Source organism: Sphaeramia orbicularis, chromosome 17 (assembly GCF_902148855.1).
Source record: "Sphaeramia orbicularis chromosome 17, fSphaOr1.1, whole genome shotgun sequence".
In the NCBI taxonomy this organism is placed as follows: Eukaryota; Metazoa; Chordata; class Actinopteri; order Kurtiformes; family Apogonidae; genus Sphaeramia; species Sphaeramia orbicularis.
The window spans coordinates 39,520,289-39,543,325 of record NC_043973.1 but is presented as its reverse complement, the minus strand read 5'-3'; the positions used below and the strand labels follow the sequence as shown (position 1 = coordinate 39,543,325).

General features: G+C 36.5%; 1 protein-coding gene across 1 annotated transcript in view; it reads right to left on the bottom strand.

The window, feature by feature from the left end:
- LOC115438028 (vertebrate ancient opsin-like) overlaps positions 1–23,037 on the bottom strand; it is a 160,327-nt gene that overhangs the window by 31,110 nt on the left and 106,180 nt on the right. The window contains exon 3 of the mRNA XM_030161471.1: positions 10,851–11,084. Within this exon, the coding sequence (XP_030017331.1) occupies positions 10,851–11,084 (234 nt within the window). The remainder of the gene's footprint in view (positions 1–10,850; positions 11,085–23,037) is intronic.

The window sequence follows — 23,037 nt, the reverse complement described above, 5'->3', positions numbered from 1 at the left end:
TGGCGCTATATAAATAAAATTTGATTGATTGATTGATTTGATTGGTTTTCCCCTGTAAGTCACTTTGGAAAAAAGCGTCTGCCAAATGCATAAATGTAAATGTAAAATCCCTTTTACACCCCGATTGCAACCATTTAATTAAATGCTGTAACACAAAAATAAAAAAAAATGTAGTCACCTGTGGAACGGACAGGACTGACAAAAACACCATCCAATCATTTTAATCGGCCCATCAAAATGATTGAACGGTGACATGTCTATCAAATTCAACTGCCATTTGTCCCTCCCCCCTCTGTGAGTACAATCCGGTATTCTGGAGGTGTGGCTTTGGGGGGGTAGTCTGAAGAAAGGGGTTTGGACTTTTGAATTGTGTATTTTCAGAATGTGGCTTGCTTCAAACCATTTTTCCAGGATCTCCTACCCCACCTTTAACTATGATGCACACTCAAACATAATAAGTGACACTAATGCACCTTAATGCACCTTAATGCTTCATGCCACCCACTATAAAATGGTAGAAAGAAGAGGAAATCCACAAAAATGATAATTTGATCCTCTTAAATCCCCTTAAATCTTACTCACTGGACTGGGGGATTTTTCTTTTGCTGCTTTGCATATCACCAAATTTAAAAGGAAAATAACATATTCATACATGAGGCCAGATGGGTTTTACCCAATAATATTCTATAATACTGCAATTTGTTGCTGCAAAAGTTGTTTTTTTCAAACCTTTTTAGACTTTCAGACATGCAAACACTTTCAACTTACCGTATCCTTCGGTTTTCACGCCGGCTTCTGGTGGTCACCTCAGGACGTTCGGCGTTTGTTGACGGGACGAAACACACACCAGCTGCTACTTGTATCTGTACAGCATTTTTAGTCTTCAACTCGCCTCAACTCACAGTTTCCATAGCAACGGGCTGGGAGGAATTGAAGACTGAAAATGACATACAGGACATTTGGTGTCCCTCGCCCCCACTCTCGTCGTCTCTCACGCTGTCATGAGGTCGATGATGTGTGGGCTAAAATGTCCCTGTAAGGTCAGGCTGGATAGCTGTGGTGGGGTTGGAGTGTCCATAGGAAGGCAGATGGAATCATACAGGAGACATGAAGGTTTTCCAAATAACATCTGGAATGGAGTTTAAGCTTGTGTGGGATTGCAACTTTATAATAAAACAACTTGAAGCAACTCTGACAAAAGTTAGCGCTTGAATGCAAAGTTTTCAGGTCCAATATTTCTATAACCTTTGATAACATTTACTCTCCACATTGTGTAATATATAATTCTCTGCATCCTACGTGAAATCCCGACTGGAGGGAATATTTTCTAAAATCTTACACAGCATTTTGCGCTTCACTTAATAGACCAGAATAAGATGATAAAGATTGCATTCAGGAGGAAGAGGGAAAAAAAAAAAAAAAGTGTTATCATTCTGCCCCAGTGGCAGGAACTATCTTGGTTATCTTGTGCTATATTTTTCTTACCGTGATGAACTATGTTTCACAGAGGAACAAAACATCTTAAATCTCAAAACTCAAGCTTGAATTTATTGTTTTGCTCCAAGAGCTTTACTCGAGAGAAGAACTTGATAAGAAAGTTTGTAGAAAAAGTTAATATTCTGGAGCACTTCACTCTCTAAGAGGTAGAAGTCCCTAATCAAGTTAAAGGGAGTTAAATCTATAAACAATAAGGAATTCAGTTCATGGTGGAAACAGTATCATCTGTCAACCAAGGACAAAAGTTACCTCAAGTGTTATCTTTATAATTTGTTACTAATTCTTATATGAAGGGTGTAAAGTCACGTAAATCTATTTAAGGACACTTGTGTTTTTCATTTAATGACTTTGTCCTCTTAGACTAACATTAATCGGAAAGTTTTGTATTAGCTGAAAAACTATGAGTGATGATGAGTAAAAACAGACCAAAGCAATGTTAAGGTTAATTAATGAATTGATATTCTTGTATTTTATTCTTTTATTTAGGTTTTATTTATTCTTCTGTACAACACTTTGGTCCACTGTGGTTGTTTAAGTGCTTTCCAAATAAAGTTTAATTGGATTGGATTGGTACGTACACTGCGTTTAACCCTGAAAGACCTTCAACTATTTTTATGGCACATTCCAAATGAATTTTTCTCTATATTTAACCTTTCTTGAGTGATTTATCACCAGTTATTGTAGTATTACTCTCATCATTTTGTATTTTTCAGTGAAAATCAGGTATTTTCCTGCATTTAATTTACTGCTCATGGTGTTTACAAAAGCTCAGAGTAAATTGAAAGATTATCAGAAAACTGAATAAAAAGTGACTTTAACCCATACAGACCTAGTGCTGTTTTTGTGACAGTTCCCAAATTAATTTTGCTCTAGATTGAACCTTTCTTATGCAATTTATCCTCATTTGTTATATGATCTGCTCTATTTTGCATATTTTTCAGTGAAAATCATGTATTTTCCTGTATCTAATTCACTGATCATGTAGATGTTCGTAAAAGCTCAGATTAAAGTTGAGGGTTATTATATCAAAAACAGAAAACTGAAGAAAAAGTGACTTTTTCAGCAAAGATATCATTAACTGAACATAAAACAAGTGTGTCCATCCACTGTCATTGATTCAACTCCATGGGTTTTACTGGTGAATCAATGTTGTAGAGGATGACGGTGTATCCATGGTAACTACGGAGCCTCTGAACGTCCAAATGGGTCATATCTGATGAGCATGAAAAGATGACGAACTGGATTTTACATCAATTATTTACATGTATTGATACATTTAGTAGTTGAGAAGTTATTAAACATTTTATATCAGTAGATGATTTTGATCGCCAATGGTTGTTTGGGTCTTTATGGGTTAATTCGCAAAATATGTAATTTACTGAACATATGAAAAAGCATCTACAACCACTGTCACTTTAAACTACACTGGTTTTACTGGTGGATCAGTGTCGCAGAAGATGATAGTGTTTCCGTGTTCACTATAGATTAGGGCTGCACGATTAATCATTAAAAGATCGCGATCTCGATTCACACATGTACGTGATCTGACTTCTAAACACGGATGATTCTTTCGCGTTTTATTTCACAGGCTGCATTACAAACAAGTGCCCACAAACGCAGAATCGCCACCGCCCCCTCCCTCAACCAGTGGTAAAGCGTCTTTACAACATGTGACCTGCTGCTGTCGGCTGCAGTTGAATGAAGAAAGAGTGAATTACAGCAGAGGAACTTCTGCAGTAAAGAGTGAAATGGATGAAAACCCCAGTGGTAGTGGTCAGAGTCACCCACCTGAACTTGTGCCCGATAAAGGTTCGCATTTGGCGGTGCTAATCTCATGTCGGTCTATTTTTCTGTCATCCATTTCCAAGTGTCTTTTCACTCTCACTTCTCTGACTTCTATGCTGTTATTCTTCCGGTGAGGATAACTCGGCCTTTAACTAAGAATCAAAAGTCTCGCCCTCTCCAAAAATGTTATATTAAAAAATTCCATTGTGCCGGCTGGGAAGTTTCTTTTCTCTGCAAACTTTCACATATCAGCTGACGTCACTTAGCAACCGGGACCATTAGTGACCGGACTGCTTGCGGAGTGATATGAAAGGTGCGAATCAGTGGTTAAAAAAAAAAAAAAAAAAACATTCCTTGACAGCGGTGCAATGAACATTTTGTGAAAAAAATCGTGCCAGAGAATCGCGATCTGAATTCTACATAAAAAAATCATGATCCACGTTTTTGCCAATATCGTGCAGCCCTGTTGAGCCGCATTATGTAATAAATTCCCAATATGTAATAAAAGTTCAAAATGTAATAAGACTGTCACGTCATCTTGTAATAAAGCTGCATTATGTAATAAACTGACGCATTTTGTAATAAACTACCTCAATGCATTATGTAGTAAGTTATTACAATTTGAGAAGTTTATTACAAAATGCACTTGACACATTTTTATTTTCAGGAAAATGTAATGTGCTAAATTAATCTTTAAATTGTGTGACTAAAGTTCTGATTCCATTACCTGTAGCTCCTTTGACTAATTTCTTCTAAATTGCTCTGAAATTATATTAATTTGGATTGTTATTACATAATGAACCATGTTATTACATTTTTTTTAAATAAAAATGTGTCAAGTGCATTTTGTAATAAATTTCTCAAATTGTAACAACTCACTACATAATGTGAAAAAATTTACTACATAATGTTTTGACGTAGTTTATTACAAAATATGTCCGTTTATTACATAATGTGGCTTTATTACAAGATGACGTGACATTCTTATGACATTTTGAACTTTTATTACATAATGGGAATTTATTACATAATGCGGTTCAACAAGCCCTAGTTTCCATGTTCACTATGGATTTTCTGAATGTCCAAATGGGTCATATGTGATGTTGAAATTCAGAGAAGCTGCGTTTATTTGAATTATTTGCATGTGTTGATAGGATTAGTGATTGAAAAGTTATTAATCATTATAAATCAGTAGATGCTTTTGGTTGTATAGGTCTTAACTGACTGAATAAGCTTTAAAAGGACAAAATAATTGTTAATAAATATCCATTTTGCATATGTTTGAACACACATCCTTTGTAAAATGTTGTTTGTGTTAGCCCAGTCTCCACTTTAGCGAGTCATGCAGACCACCTGTCATTTAACAGCAGTGCTGAGCTCCAAAACACATCCAAAGTGTCAGTCTGTAATTACCCATTACTTCTAATGTAGGTATGTATGTAGGCAGCAGACGGTACCTGACAAGAAGAGTACGGAAGTATTCTGATGCTGCATTCGTGTCACATAGGATCTTGTCTAAATCCAGTCTGTTACTGCAGAAAATGTTCACGCTGACTTGGTCCCTTGTGGCAATTACAAGCAGAATGTGTGGACAGATTTTCAGCTGCCTTAACACACCTGGGATGTGACTTTCTAAACGCTCACAGTAGCTGTGTATTCAGTAAGCAACTGATTAAAACTCAGCGTTATTTCAATAAATTATACTTGCATAATATAAGAAAATGATTGCTGCAGTTTGAGGTGAAATGATTGTGGATGAAGGTTTTGCATATATTAAAGGTAATTTAAGGCAGAGATGCTGCAAGCAGAGTAAACAAGAGTGTGTGTGTGAACAATGTGAAAGTATTTAATGAGCTGCTGAAACTGAAATAAGTGAAAGTATTAACAACAGTGTAACTTTATGTGAGTCATTTCCAGCAGTGAAATGGTCAAATTTAGTGAGTTTTAACACCAGCCACTGCTCCCTGTCATAAGCACTGTCAAATTATGACTCAATCACATGACATTTTCAACATGTCGTAACGTTGGAAGTCGGTTACATAGACCTTTGGGGATAATTGCATTCGAAAGTGTGGACTTGAAACACTCTCCCACTTTTTATTTGATGTTGATAGAGCAAATACAACCGAAGATATGATGGTTTGAACTCGGAGCAAACAAATGTGATTAAAAGTATGAAAATGAGGTGTGTGTGTGTGTGTGTGGGATTTATATTTCTGACCATATCTTAGTAATTTTTTTGTCCTTTTTCAAAACTGAAATAAACGGCTGAATCTATGGATCCTAATCCACAGACTACATTAGCATTACAGGTAAAGGTGAGAATGACCCCCACCGGAACTGAATGCAGAAACCAGGAGGACCAGGACTGGGGTGGGGTGGGGGGTGAGAAAACGCCTATTTAAAGATCTGCTTTTATGTCAAATATTTGAGTATAGTTTTAATTTATTACAATTTTGATTTTATATACCTATTATTTGGAACCAATATTCACTTTTAAAGTCTTTGAAAAGGTTTGTTAAGCATCTTTGTGCTATTTATGCAATAAATTACATACATTTTTCAAAATGGATTTTATATTTTTGGTGTTTTTTGGCCTTTTGTGTTGATATAGTAGGTTAAAGTGAAAAAAAAAAAAAAATAGGCAGATGAGACAGATGAAGTTGTACTGAAAAAAAAAAAAGATACCGAACATGGGTATACAGGGTGTATCAAAAAAATATACATTTTGAAAAATTACCCCCACTTCCGCATTTCATAATTTTTGGAATTTTCTTTTATGGACATAGGTAGGGGATTGGTGGATATTTGTCCACATTTACAGACCCAGGTTTTCATGCATGAGTGAGCAGGGGCAAATTGCGCAATCCAAGTTAAAACTGGTTTGTGCGAAGTAGCGGTGGAATTTAAATCCAATCAAAGGTTATGGGACGGGACAATGGGCATCCATCTTGTTTTCCACAAAATTGCCAGGTTACAGCATTAACACTTTGGCCACCATGTCAATTTCATTTCTTTCCCCATGGCAGCTGTTCCTGCCTTTCAAAGTTAATTCAACTTGTTTAGGCTTGAAAATGTCACTGAGGACAGGACAAGGTAGGGTTAGGGTTAGGGTTAACCCTAAATTGACATGGTGGCCAAAGTGTTAATGCTGTAACCAGGCAATTTTGTGGAAAACAAGATGGATGCCCACCATCCCCTCCCATGACCTTTGATTGGATTTAAATCCCACTGCTACTTCGCGCAAACCAGTTTTAACTTGGATTGTGCAATTTGCCCCTGCTCACTCATGCATGAAAACCTGGGTCTGTAAATGTGGACAAATATCCACCAATCCCCTACCTACCAACATCCAGAAAATAAAATTCCAAAAATGATCAAATGCAGAACTGGGGGTAATTTTACAAAATGTGTATTTTTTTTTTATACACCCTGTAGTAAACATGTCTTTCTATAGTATATAAAGGCAAAATCAAAACTACTCAAAAACGGCCAAAACATGCTCAGACCCTTAAGGGTTTAGACTTAGTATGTAGAACTATACTTTTAGGCTAAAACCAAATCAGTGTGTCGACTGGTTAGGCAGTGTTTCTCGTTTAAATCTCATTTAAATTCACTACAAACCTTAGCTGGAAATAACATAATCTAATTTTCAAGTGTCTGAATTTTGGGATCAATTTCAAGCATTGTTCTGGAGTCACAGTTCTGTCTTGGCTGAGCCTTAAATTGCTAAATAAAAAGTCTAACTCAATCATTCAACAAAAACACGCTCGCCTTCCTCAGTCTGTGGATTGAATGGAATAACACAAACAAGTGGGAGTTGCATGATAAATGTGGCACTATTCTTAAGGTCTGCCATTATTATTTGAATATAAAGGCTCGATGTCCGCTCGTCTGTGATCAATAATTCAGTATAAATGCGCTGCTAGTTCAAAATCACACCAGGTTCAACACATGTTGGTCACTTGAGGCGTAACACGAGGAATGACTGATGAAATGCGTCTGATACACTTCCCGACCCTCGCTGCCTTTTGTCTTTCATCCCTTCTCCTGTTTCCCTGGCCCTCCGGTCAAGAAAGCCCAAGAAGGACCCTCGCTGTCTGGTTTAGTAACTCGTAGACCAAAAACTTTGTCTAATTTTTTTTTTTTTATTTTCCTCCAACTTGTGTCAGACACTGTCCCTAGTTGCCAAATTTCTTCTACTGCTGGATCATACAGACTTTTGTACATATGAAAACAAAGGAATAATATCAGCATATCTCATTTGAACAGGAATATATTATGTCAGCATCCATTTTGATAAAATAAGAGATTTTCTAGAGTCCAACTAGGAGACCTGCTCATTCATCTCCTAAAAGGGTTACATTAAATTAAAAATAATAAAGCAAACCTATCATAAATTTCACAAACCATTTAACCAACCTTAACCCTTTATTGGGCAAGTGTCTATTTTTGGTAATTTCTGCACACATTATAATGAAGTAATAGCAACAGTTACAGGTCCAATGTGGTCTACAGGGTCTGTAAGGTCCACCTCTGCATGAGCAGTGAGTGGACCTGCTTTGTTTGGTACCATGAAGTAATGGTACTAATGTAAGGAATGATGTTCAGAGGGATCATGTGGATGCGGACAGGTGTTGTGATGTTCTAATGTTCTAAAATACGTGTTCCTTTCAACTTACATTTGCTTCTCTTGTAGTTTTTATATTTACTTCTTGGATTTTTTTTGATTTTTTTTTGGCCACTTACGACCAAGGAACCAAATGTATCGCATTTGACCTTGATTGACATTTTTTTTTCTACATTACAATAAAATAAGAATTTTTTAAAAATCACAAAAGTAATAAAGCAATGTTTTTCAACCCTGGGGTCGGGACTCCATGTGGGGTCACCTGGAATTCAAATGGGGTCACCTGAAATTTCTAGAAATTGATAAAAAAACAAAAACAAAAATGTACTAATAAAAAATATATGGAGAGTTAGGAGAGACGATCACAATCCATAAAAGACATGACAAACTGTGAAGCTGAAACTGAAGCACTGTGGTTCTGTTTATGTCAAATGTTCATTGTGGTCAGCTTCAGATGCTGCAGCTCTTTCATAATTCATAGTTTGAGTTCTTGTTTTTTCAGTATTAATTGTCAGCCTTGTAAATACAAGCTGGACTGACTGTACATATCTTGACCAAGGAGAATAAAATCCTCACTTTGTGCAGTAATCTACACCTGGATTTACTGGCTCCGTCCAGAATAATATACATTATATAGACTAAATGTCGTCTAAAATTAACATTTATTTGCAACATAGTATAGCAAACTATTACATGATCAAAAACAAATGAATAAAAAAAAAAAAGTCTCCGTTTTGAATGTCTGGGGTCACATGAAATTTGTGATGTTAAAATGGGGTCACGAGCCAAAAAAGGTCGGGAACCATTGTTTTAAAGTCTTATGTCCTCCAGTAACTAGGGATGTCCTGATCCGGTCTACAAATCGATATTGGCTGCTGATCTGGCATTTTTTAGAAGATCGGATTTAGTCTTGAAAGGGAAAATTAGCCGCACAACAGTCGGAGGCTTAGAGGAATTAGTCAAATGTTTAAAGGTTTCACTTTAAGGTCTGGTAGTGATGCACGAGTCGGACCCCTGGGGCTTTTAAGGAATTATTTAACCTGCCCTGCAAATAAACTGACATTCTTTTGACCCACCCCAACCTGACCTGTGAGTAACCTGCTGATGTGCGCATCATTAATGTACGGCACGGAACGCACCCCATATAATACCTGGACAGACCTGTCCATAGACGCGCTACAGCAGTGGCAAACATATGGCCCACAGGCCAAAACCGGCCCGCCAAAGGTTTTAATTTGTCCACAGTATGAATTTGGCAGTGCAAAAATTATTCTAAAGTTATTAAGAGTCAAAGGTGTCATAGTCGTTTTAGTTCAGGTTCCACATTCAGCCCAATTATGATCTCAAGTCAAATAATAGCATAACCTATAAATGATCCAAATTGAAATCTAAATTTTATTGGAAAAAGTCTATCAGATCGGTATCGGCAAAACTAATCCTAAAAAAATCGGATTGGAAGCAAAAAATCCAAATCGGGACATCACTTCCCATTACACTCTGAGGTGAAGATTTTCAATATGAGTGTCCTATAAAGAGTTAATACAGGTCCTTCCCATAAACCATAATGAGTGTCAAAGGAATTTTCTAATACTCAGATGTGAAAGGGCGAAGGTTAATTAAGACATACAGAGAGTTCACGCCTCAGACAGTTGGTGCATTTCTGATTTTGCAGCACATATTTTGCTTTTCCTTTTGTCATGTGCCTATGAGTAAACTCTTTTCAGTCTTGTCTTTCAAATACACTTTTGATTTTAATGTCTTGCTTTACTCCATTTTAATTGTAATGTTAATTTTAATGTATGATTTTAACCCTTTCATGCATGAATTGTGAGAACTTTTGTCAAGATTTTTTTCTTCAGTGTTTTTTTTTCCTCCTTAGGCATGAAAAAAACAATGCGATCGAGTTTTTTTCCTATGGAGTTACAAAAATATCCATGCATTTAATTTTTGAAGTAAAGAAACATGTGTTTAAAACCCAATATCAGAAAGGGATATGAAAACAATGAAATAAAAACATTTTTAATGCTGCTAATCTGATGTCTTCTCACATTTTAACATATTCTAATGCTAGTAATTACTCACTTCATGGGGATAATATGCAAAAAAATAAAAACCTTCTTGTCTAACAAATAACAATTGATTTATACTGAAACATGTTACTACAGGTCAGGTTTATCAAGAACAGCAAAGTTACAGTAATGATCTGAATGTCAGTGTATGGGATGGTGCGTAAGTGTCCACTGTGTTGGCTGATATGGAACTAAAACATCAAAACCCATGAATATACAAGAGAACAGCTGGAGAACAGCTGTCCACTGGAGTGGCCTATGCATGAAAGGGTTAATATAATTGATGCATTTTTAAATCACATTTTATCTCTGATGATTTTAATGTCTTTTTTTCCCCTTTTTGAATTTAATGTCTTGCTTTTTTTTTTTTTTTTTGCTTCTGTGATATTTTTTTTTAGCCTTTATAAAGTACTTTGAGTTACCCTGTGTATGAATAGTTCTATACAAATAAACTTGCTTTGCCTTTTACTCAGTCAGTAAGTAGTGCCTGGTCTGCAACGGGCAAAAATGAGCTGAATGCCCTGTTTCAGGTAATTACAAAATATATTAGATTTGTTATACATGGACTGAGTTGCACCAAAATAGACCTACAGAGTCTTCTTTCTTCAACTGTTTTGTAGATGTCCTTATAAAATTAACAGAGGACCCAGTGGGACTCTGTGGTACAGTCAGTGCATACAGAAATCATAAATATGCATAAAACAGGATAAAAAATATCTGACGGGAATATAAAACACTGACTCATATTCATTATATCCTACCACCTTGTGTACTCAAGAGGTGACCTGTGAGAAGACCTCAGCCTGGAGCTTCATGACCATAAAAGATAAACAACATACTCTGGTTTTATCCACCGCGCTCATCCTCACCTGTTTATTCATGAAGACGTAGATGACCGGGTTGATGACCGTGCTGGTCTTAGCCAGGATGGACGGTATGATGCTGGCCTCAGGCGTGACCAGGCCCGGTGGTCCGAAGGTGGCCAGCAGGGCCATGATGCCATACGGTAACCAGCACAGTAGGTAACAGATCACCATGACCACCACCATGAATAACACACGCTGCTCACGTTTCCTGCTCATTGATGCATTGATCCCGCTCACCTGGAGACAGAAAGGGGTGGGGGGTGGGGGGGTTGATTAGAAACAAGACTTTAATAAGCTGGTGATCTCCTCGTGATAAGGGGTGTGTATTGGCAAGAATCTGGCAACACGATACAAATCACAATACTAGGATCATAATACGATATATCATGATACTATTAAAAAGGCAATTTTTCTTATTGTTTTTTTTTTTTTTTAAGATTTTATCCTGGAAGAATTGAAGTAGACCAGAAATATGCACAAATATTAAACATTTTTTATTTAATCACAACAGGATCTAACACTACATCACAAAACTTTCCTGTGTTAAAACTGAAATTATGTTTTAGTTTAAGATCCTGTTCAAATGTTCATATTCTATTAGTTCATAACTAACATCAGAACATTATTTTAGTTCAATCTGAACAAAGGAGCTAATATTATTTAATAAAAGAGTGTTAAATAAGTAAAATATAAACAAAAATGAAGAAAAAAAAAAAAAAATGAACCTCCAATATCTGTATTTGAAAAAAAAAAATATAAAAATATGGATACAGTACTATTTAATATCGATACAGTATTGTGAAATGAAATATTGCAATATATAACAGAACCAGTATTTTCTTATACCCGCTAGATCTGTGTGTTTTTGTTTTTTTTTAATTTAAACCAAATACAACTTTAAAGGCTCAGTTTCTCCAATTGAAAAATCACCGCTTACCAGTTTTAAATGTGTCTTCATTGGGAAACAGCCACAACCCAATGACCCATTGAGTTTTCTCTCAGTCGGGTATTGGATTTCTGTTGTTTGCAGCACTAAAGACTTTTAACTTTCCTTAACTGTTCCAATGGGCGACTATATTAACAGTTAGAAAGGTTTGACACTTACTATTTTTTTCCCCCCATGTGTTTACTCCTTCCTATTTGTGGTGGTATAATGAATATAAAAGTATTCAGCCTCGGCCCTAGGTATTGGTACATAGGGGTGTGTATTGGCAAGAATCTGATGATACGATACAAATCACAACACAAGGATCACATATCATGATACATCGCAATATATCATGATATTTTTAAAAAGGCAATTTTTTTGTTTGTTTCTTTTTTTTAAATGATTTTTTCTTGGAAGAATTGAATTACACCAGAAATATGCACAAATACTAAACACATTTTTATTTGATCAGAACAGGATCTAATGTTATATCACAAAATGTTCCTGTGTTAAAACTGAAATTCTGTTTTACAGATATTACAGTTTAACCCTTTCATGCATAGTGGTCTCTACAGTGGACAGTTACTCTACAGCTTTACTCTTGTATATTCATGGGTTTTGTTGTTTTAGTTCCATATCAACCAACACAGTGGACACTTATGCATCATCTCATAAACTGCAATTCATACCATTATTATAACTTTGCTGTTCTTGATTGGTTCTTGAGTGGAAATCAATTGTTAATATTTATTTTTTGCATATTATCTCCATGAAGTGAGAAATAACTAGTATTAGAATATGTTAAAATGTGAGAAAACATCAGATTAGCTGCATTAAACATGGTTTCATTTCACTGTTTTCATATCACTTTATGATATTGGGTTTTAAATACATGTTTCTTTGCTTCAAGAATAAAATGCATGGTGTAGCTGAGTGGACATTTTTATAACTCCATGAAAAACAGGTTGATGTAAAAAAAAAAAAAAAAAAAAAAAAAAAAAAAAAATCAATCACATTGGTTTTTTTTCATGCCTAAAGAGGAATAAAAACACTCAGGAAAAAAAAAATCTTGATTAAGGTTCTCATAATTCATGCACGAAAGGGTTAAGATCCTGCTCAAATGTTCATATTCTATTAGTTTATAACTAATATCTCAACATTATTTTTGTGCAATCCCAACAAAGGAACTAACATTATTCAATAAAAGAGTGTTAAATAATAATAAATAAAATACAAGAAAAAAAGAAAAACAAAAATTAACCTCTACAATATCTGCATTTTAATAAATACATAAAAATATTGATACAGTACTTTTGAATGTCGATACAGTATTGTGAAGTGAAATATCGCAATATACTGCAGAACCGATATTTTCTAGCATCCCTACTTGTGATGACATCTAGCTTATGTGTTTGACATTTGCTGTCGTGAGGCTTTTGAACGTTTCCCCAGCGGAGAAGAGAGTCTGTAGATTGGAAGTCTAGCAAATAAAATGCAAGAGTGGCAGAGCAGAGTGCAGCGAAGACGGGTCAAAGTGAAAGATTGAAAGGCATGGGGAGGTGGAGACAGCACAAAACAAACAGAAGATGAAGCAGAGAATTTCACCTCACTGTTAACAGGAAGACTCATATCAGTGAAGAGACAAACACAGAAAGCCCAAGAAAAAATAGCACATGGAACAGAGAGTCTTTTGTTTTCAGTGATCATATGATTCCCAGGATGTTTTGATCTTCGAGAGACAAATATCAAATGGCTCAAACATATCTAATCACAGTTAGTTTCACGTAAAAAGTTTTTTTTTTTTTTTCATCCAAATTAAATGGCTATCCCTGACAGTAATTGTCATTTATCATTCATTATGGTACGTTTAATATTGGCTGAAAGAGATCTGAAAACTAAAAGCTACAGGGATGGAACGCGGGCGTGGATTATAAATATATATATATATATATATATATATATATATACAGGGTGGGGAAGCAAAATTTACAATATTTTGACGCAGGGATTGAAAGACAGTGTATGACCAATTAGTTTATTGAAAGTCATGAGAATTTATTTGCCACAAGAAAATTTCCATAATAGAAAATGTTTTTATTCTATGTGTCCTCCTTCTTTCTCATAAACTGCCTTCACACGCTTCCTGAAACTTGTGCAAGTGTTCCTCAAATATTCGGGTGACAACTTCTCCCATTCTTCTTTAATAGTATCTTCCAGACTTTCTCGTAATAGTTTTGCTCATAGTCATTCTCTTCTTTCCATTATAAACAGTCTTTATGGACACTCCAACTATTTTTGAAATCTCCTTTGGTGTGACGAGTGCATTCAGCAAATCACACACTCTTTGACGTTTGCTTTCCTGATTACTCATATGGGCAAAAGTTTCTGAAAAGGTATGGATAATAGTGTTAGGTATGATTATGACATCAATATATGTTTGGTTGCAAAACAATTGACGTAGTGTCTGCTGAGAAAAAACAACTAAATGTTCATTGTAAATTTTGCTTCCCCACCCTGTATATATATTTAAAACCTAACGCGTCATCGCTGACATACCCTAGGTAGGTAGGTAGGTAGGTAGGTAGGTAGATAGATAGATAGATAGACTATGAATTCCCAAGGGGAAATACAAAATACAGTCACTGCTCCACAAAAACAGTCATACCATATCAACAATAAATAAATGCAGAGTATAAGTAGCTAAAAATAAGATGGATTAGAAAGAAAGTAGAATTAATATGCAGTTTGGATGGCTGTAACTCTTTCGCTGTGCAATTGGAAGAATTCCAACGGTTTCTGAAATCTGAGACATTGTGCTTTGTAGGCTTTATTGGGTTATTACAGGGCCATTACAGTAATTTCACATCTGTATTAGAAGCTGGAGAAGAAGTAGTTTTATCAGTATTATAACATGCAGTAAATTGTAAATGATTGCTATATTTTGAAAGATCTGGGGGAAAAAGTGCTCTGGGAAAATGGGCAAATGCACTCACAGCACATTTTCTAACCTTTTTATAATCAAAATAAGAAAAAAATGTCCAGGCGGACCATTTTAGACTGAGGGTTTTAAAGGGTTAAACAATTCACTCCTCAAACTCACTGTGGATGGTTGAAGGATGTTACTTTCTAGGGGAAAAGGTCAAATGTTTTATTTCAAAGGAACCATATGAAGAAGTCTGATGTTATGTCAAAGATGTCAGGGTGTTGTGTTGCAGGGATATGAACTGAATTTATTTACAGTCGTAGGTCAGTGTGTCACTGTGAATGGACTGTACGTGACCACTAGAGGGAGTAGTGAGTCACTCTACCAATCTACCATAGTGATAAAAACTGATGAGTATGAGAACTGGTAAGAAACAGCTTTAAGAGTCACGACTTTGATGCTGAAATCTGAGTTTTTCTTCTACATGGGTGAGTTTGAATATGAGGCATATGAACGTATAAAGATAGTGATACCATTATGTTAAGTCGGCCATTTTTGATCCACGTTCTGACATTGTTTGGTTGGTTCCAAACACATCTTTAGTGCAGCTATCGACAACACAAACTGTACAGAAAATGGAGGTTATTTGTGGATTTACTGTGGTTGTGTTCTGTCTAAAAACAGAGCTAAGCTAGCCGAGCTACAATGTAAACTATAAGTCAAGGCAACACATAAAGTAGGGCTGCACAATATTGGAAAAAACTAACATGGCAATTTTTTGTAACTTTGCAATATATATTATATTTAAGTATTCATATCGGTACTCGGTATCGGCAAGTAATCAAATGTAAGTACTTGTACTTGTGCTCATTCTGGAAACAAGTGGTATTGGTTAGGGCTGCATGATATTGGAAAAAACTGACATTGCGATTTTGTTTTTAAACCCTGCGATATATATTGCGATATGAAAAAATACTCATGAGGATAAAATTTTTTTAAAAAGGTTCCACTATGTAATTACCCAATCACTTTGTACTCAGCACACATTAACCAGAGTCAAGGTGCATTGTCAGCTGTTCTACATAAGAAATAAAAGGCTGCCATACCACATTAAACTTCCCCATTAAGCCGTTCTACACTGCGATTTTTTTTCTTTCAACCCTGCGATATATATTAATATATGAAAAAATACTCAGGAGGATATAATAGCTGTGTGGCGCCGATGTAAACGGTCAAACTAATTAGTTTTGTTTCCCCTTGTTGTGGCAACAGGTGCAAGACACTGTCGACACAGAACACGTCTTTCTCAGTATCATCGTTCTTGTAGCCGAAATAATTCCAGATAACTGACCTTTGCTTTTCTTTTCAGCACCAAGTCTTTGTTTTCTGTGATTTTCTCTTGTTCGCTGCTCATTTTTCAATATTGTTACCAGCGACTCACTCCATGTGCAGGGGTGTGGTCTGCTTCGGCAAACTGATTAAGAACGATTGTGATTGGTTGAAATTCGATGAGAACACGGTGAGTTCGCTTGCCTCCTACCTCACAGGTTTTCCTAGGATCATCTCTGGACCTGCTGCTGTGGTCCTGCCTCTCTCCACCTTCGTCGTCATCACTCACTTATCCGTATAGTTCTGGTAGTGTTTATTATATAGTTCCATAGATGTTCTAGTTCAGTTATCTGTGCATCAGCTGCATCCATGTGTCTCCCCCTACCTCCCCCCTCTCCCCCAGTCTCTCTCTATCTCTATCACTCTCTCTTTTCTCCTCCTTTACTCTCTCTCTTTAACCCCAACTGGCTAAGGCAGACGGCCATTCTTCAGGAATCTGGGTCTGCTCGAGGTTTCTGCTGTTAAAGGGAAGTTTTTCCTCGCCACTGTCACCAGTCATAAGTGTTTGCTCCTGGAGGATTCTGTTGGTTTCTGTAAATTGGCTTAAAATTTGATTTGATTGATTTGATCTATCTCTCCTTAATGTGAAGCACTTTGTAACATGTTTTAAAAAGTGCTATATAAATAAAGCTTTACTTACTTACTTGCGATGTGACTATTGCGCACACGTACATCACGACGGCGATGCTCAAACTATAGATTGTGCAGCTCCAACATGAAGTTAAGGCACAGTGATATTTTAACCAGCCTTCTAAATTTCATGATTCCATAATAAAAATGTGTGTTAACAATAAGCTTCACACTCTATTCACTGAGTGACGCAGTGGTTTATTGGGTAGTTTTTGTAGCCGCTAGTGCATTCTGGTTCATGGTCACCTCATGTTGTTCATAACTTCAAATTTCAATACTTTACAGGGTGGGGAAGCAAAATTTACAATGAATATTTAGTTGTTTTTTCTCAGCAGGCACTACGTCAATTGTTTTGAAACCAAACATATATTGATGTCATAATCATACCTAACACTATTATCCATACCTTTTCAGAAACTTTTGCCCATATGAGTAATCAGGAAAGCAAACGTCAAAGAGTGTGTGATTTGCTGAATGCACTCGTCACACCAAAGGAGATTTTGCGATAAATCTGTCATTTCTGCGGTTCAGAACAGCATCGACAGTGAAGATCTTTTCATCTGAAAAGATCGTTACAATGGAGGACTTCTTCTTGAACCATGTAATAATTTTCTTGCACCTTTCCAATCTCTTTTCCTTCATAGCTGTTGTCAACAAGTGTTTTGGTGTTCTTGTGTAAGGTTTTAACTTCAAATCATATTTTACTGCATTTCTAATGGTCTTGTTGTCTACCTCAAGCTCAATTGCCATTTTTCTCATGGATTTGGTTGGATCCTTTAGGATTTTGGATTTGAGAGCTTTAATAAAAGCTTTGGTACGTTTTTTGTTGCTTCCTCCACTTCCAGACTTTCTCGTAATAGTTTTGCTCATAGTCATTCTCTTCTTTCCATTCTAAACAGTCTTTATGGACACTCCAACTATTTTTGAAATCTCCTTTGGTGTGACGAGTGCATTCAGCAAATCACACACTCTTTGACGTTTGCTTTCCTGATTACTCATATGGGCAAAAGTTTCTGAAAAGGTATGGATAATAGTGTTAGGTATGATTATGACATCAGTATATGTTTGGTTTCAAAACAATTGACGTAGTGCCTGCTGAGAAAAAACAACTAAATGTTCATTGTAAATTTTGCTTCCCCACCCTGTATCTCAGTTCATTTCTGTGTAGGTTTTTGCTAGTTTAACCCTTTCCATGATCCTTTCATAAGATTAACCAGGTTGTTTTTGTGGATAAACATAACTGTATGTAGCACAAGGATGCTCATGTCAGTTTGATTCTGTCAGAGGATCGGATTTGTGCTTGTTCATGGTGGAATTTTTGGGTGTTTTTCTCTCCAATATTGCAAAGCTTTGACCTTAGAGATTTGATGCTATTTATTGATTTACTTTATTTTCTATTAATGTAGCATTAATTATGATCTTTATCTAATTAAACTTTACCAACTGTTAACTGTGGCATTGCAACAGCTTTATTAGCTTATGCTACCATTATCTGTGGAATTCTGTTTGCATTCTTTTATGCAAGTGTTGTTTCGAGAGTCACTGGTAACACTGGTCTACAAGGAAAATGCTTCCAGAATAAAAGTAATTAAATTTTACCACATGAGAGTCACTGATAAAGAAAAATCAAATAAAAAATGCTGGTTGGCTAAACTTTCCAAGATACAGCCTTGGGTCACAATGTGAAATTCAAGAATTAACGAGAGAATGGGTTTGACTCAAAAGAAATATTTGTCTCAGAGCTACAAGATCTACTTCAAAACACTGTTTGCACATTAGAATACATTCACTTTACAGGTTCTATTTAGTGGAAGATTTATAAAATTATTATATAAATGTACATAAACCAATATATATGTGTAATAACACTTAATCATATACCTTGAAAACATCAGCAAGCCGGCACTTTTGTCATTTATATTCCAATTAATCTTATTAAAATACGTAACATTTAGCACATTTAATGTCTGAAGCAAATCATTTCTAAAAAATTGCAGACCAGTGTAATCAGTCTGTTCTTTTATGTGGGTTTGCAGACGTGCTGTCATTGTAAATCCATCACAGCTCACAGACTGACTTGGCGTTTAACTTGTCCTGTCATACTTGCAGTAGATGTGTACATATGGTTCTTCTCTGCATTTTGTATTTATCAGGGAAATATTGACTAAACTCATGTTTTTTTGACCTGTGAGAATTTATAGGAGTGATGTTCAGACTCGCCAAGCCCATCACTCATTTGTTCAACTAAGAAACACATCATTTTCCACAACCCAGAGCTCTTTTGAGTTGTATGTCAGTGTAATGGTCATGTCGACTGCTGTCACTGCCACGGAAACGCAAAAGACAGGGAAGCTCTGTCAAAAGACGCTCCAGCAGCTGCTTTTTCTGTTTTGTTTTTTTTTTTTTTCCCTCATCTTTGTTGGTTTTTTTAGTTTTTTTATTATATTGTGCGCATAATTCTACACAAATAACTAGGGATGCACCGATGCCGATACCAGTATCAGGTATTGGTCTGATACTGAGCTTGTGTACTTCTACTTGCATTCATAAAAGTGTTCTGATACAAACACCGATACGACTTTACAGCAGCGTGACGTTCACAGTTAAGTACAGCAGGTACGTGGCGGAGCAGTGTGGAGACTTTTCAAAATAAACGACTGACAAAAGTAACAGTTACGTTAGAGACACAGACAGATACAGACGGAGCGTTCTGTTCGTCCTCTAACTACATTCTGTACGCAATTCTGTCTGTTTTCCGGGTGCTCACGGATGCGTACTGAGATGGAGAATTTGGAGCAGTACCACCGGGAACCATGGAGGTAGTAGATCTTTTCAAAGAACGACTGTGAGTTAGTGAAAAAACAAAAACAAAACTGACATATTTATGACAACTACCCTCATCAATATCAACATTAGCATCCACATTAGCATTACCTCCTCCAGGGGTGCCACTACCAATTGTGGGCCCCATGAAAGCTAAACGTTGTGGGCCATTTCATAAAATTCAGAAATTCAGTATCTTGTCGATCTGTCGGAGCGGGGGGTGGGCGCGATCCACACATAACATCACTTGTGCTAGCGTGAAAACAAAACTGAAATGCTTTAAACGTCCGATTCTCAACTTCTATGCATCTCTTATACAGTGGATCTTACAGGACATTTTCACAACCTCTAACCTGTAGTCACTGGATCCCCCACAAATGCTGGGCCCCATGAATTTGTCATGTTTACCCCCTCCCCCTATTGGTGCCCCAGACCTCCTCTGTCATCACCATGTTTGTTATTATTGACATTCTTCTTCATCTCAAAAAACATTACTCTTCTTCGTGGCATTTATCTGGTTTGTATGGTTAATTCAGAGCGGCGCCCTCTGGTGGATTGATTGGCAAGCGCTCATTCCAACACATTAAATGTCAGTAGCAGCACTTTGTTACAGTCAGACTAATACAATGACAATAAAGCACATTTTCAAAACCAAGAACTGTAATGGTATTATTAAGTACTCATATCGGTACTCAGTATCGGCAAATAATCAAATGTAAGTACTTGTACTTGTACACAGTCTGGAAAAAAGTGGTATCGGTTAGGGCTGCATGATATTGGAAAAAAACGACATTGCGATTTTTTTTTTTTTTTTTTTTTTTTTTTGATCAGTGTATTTTTATTCATATTCAGTCTTTCAAACATACTAAAAGTAAGACAAAAACTGAGACATATAACAGAGGTATAAGACACCACAAAAAATAATTAAATAAATAATTAAAAATTGTTTTTGAAAGGTTCCACTATGTAATTACCCAATCACTTTGTACACAGCACACATTAACCAGAGTCAGGTGCATTGTCAGCTGTTCTACATAAGAAATAAAAGGATGCCATACCACATTACACATTAAACTTCCCCATTGAGCGGTTCTACACTGCGATTTTTTTTTTAACCCTGCGATATATACTGCGATATGAAAAAATACTCAGGAGGATATAATAGCTGTGTGGCGCCAATGTAAATGGTCAAACTAATTAGTTTTGTTTCCCCTTGTTGTGGCAACAGGTGCAAGACGCTATCGACACAGAACACGTGTTTCTCAGTATCATCGTTCTTGTAGCCGAAATAATTCCAGATAACTGACCTTTGCTTTTTTTTTCGGCACCAAGTCTTTATTTATGGTGATTTTCTCTTGTTCGTTGCTCATTTTTCAATATTGTTACCAGTGACTCACTCCAAACTGATTAAGAACAATTGTGATTGGTGGATCGCTGCGTGCAATGTGTTTCAGGTACCCTTGAAATTAGACGAGAACACGCTGAGTTCATTTGCGTCCTACATTGCAGGACCTGCGATGTGACTGTTGCGCACACGTATTGTACATCGCGATGTTGATGCTCAAACGATACATTGTGCAGCTCTAGTATCAGTGCATCCCTACAAACAACCTAGTCTTTACCCGAAAATAACAACATGACTTAAACATTAGGTAAAAAAAATAAAAACCCTCGAGGAGCCACTGATCAGTCATAATCACTCTCATGACAGCTTATTACACAGAAAAGATTCCTGTTTCTTTGTAGCCCTCCGCAGAACCCTTCATCAAACACCCATAAAAATACCTCTGTATAGAGAAAAGAGTCTAGGCAGTAAAAGGGACTCTTCTGTGTTATTCATTTCACACACTGACCATGAAATATACTCACACATTTCTACAAAATCTATGGCTGTCATTCACAGTATTGCATTGGCACGAATATACACAATAATATGGCATTTGGTTTTCAGAGTGTGTGTGTTCTGGACACAGTTTGACACAGAGCAAATAAATAACTAATCAAGCCATGCGAGTGATTGACAGCCTCTTTAGGTTTAGCTCATTTATTCACAGAAGATTTGGCAAATTAGAAATTGGGGGGGGGGGGGGGGGGGGGGGGTTGAGGGGTGTAGACCTCTGAAGTGTTTATTCCTCTGGTGTATTCTCTTTCAAGCTAACTGTGTCCTGATTTGCACAAGCTCCCAGTTCCACTAAAACAGAACCAAGAATGAAGTCGTTTCCTGCACGTACTTTTGTCATTTCTTCATGCGTTGTTATCTGCAGAGAACATCAAAGAAAGTAAATTACAAATAAAAGTGAAGACGAGTCAATCATACCGAAGCTGTGGGATCTTAGTGGATTTTCCAACAAGTAATTCAGTGTTCCTGACACAGCGTGTAAGCTCTACAGGGGTGCTTAGATATTTTTGTCTTTTTAATGCCCTCTTGTGTAAATTAGAAAGACTTTTTTTTTTTTTTTTTTAGCGAATCCTCCCTTGTTTAACTTTAAAGGTCACCTATCATTTAGAGGAAAGTTTGTTTTTTAGCCCCAGTTCGACTTGGTTCCAACTTTGTAGACTTTCTCACTATTGTCAGCTCTGGAGAGAAGGTGGCTAATAATAGCTTAAATCTCTGACTGATTAAATAAATGAAGTGGCAGGGATCACAGACAAATTGAGGAAATGGAGAGTTAGTGCTAAATGATTGCAATCAAAGGTAGCTGTGAAAGGAACTAACACACTAACTGACTGGCCTTACACAGAAACTGTTAACATGCTAAACAGTTATCCATTTATTCATCCATTCATTCATTTATCTTAAGAACCCGCTTTATCCTGACTAGGGTCACGGGTGGGGGGGTGGGGGGCTGGAGCCTATCCCAGCTACCTATAGGCGAAGGTGGGGTACATCCTGGATGAGCCACCGGTTCATCACAGGGCTGACATATAGAGACGAACAACCAATCATGATTTAGGCTGTTTTAGTTTGACCAATTAACCTATTAGTGCATGTCTTTGGATGGTGGGAGGAAAACTGGAGTACCCAAAGAGAACCCATGCAAACACGGGGAGAACATACAAACTTCACACAGAAAGGTCCCTTTTTAGAATCCAAAAAATGGCAATTCACAGCAGTATAATTATATTTAGGTGTTTTGTCCTTATGACACCTCGGATCAGTTTTTGTGCTAATTTTGACGATGACAAGTGTTTTAATAAGCATCAGGTTTTTGGTGATTAGATAGATAACACTGGTCAACAACAAATGTATTGTTTAAGTTTTTTGAGCTGATTTAGGATCATTTTGGTGTGCTGAATCCAAAAATCACATTAATTTTGCTCAATCAGGTCAACTTTCTGAGCTATGCTACATATTGGCTTTTTAACATTTTTGCTTACATTTCTGGGCATTTTCACATCATATGATACAAAATTCTTTCATATTTCTTGCAATAAACGAGTTCTGAAGATTTTACTTTTGCCAATTTATGATAAATGTTTTTTTTTAATATTACAGG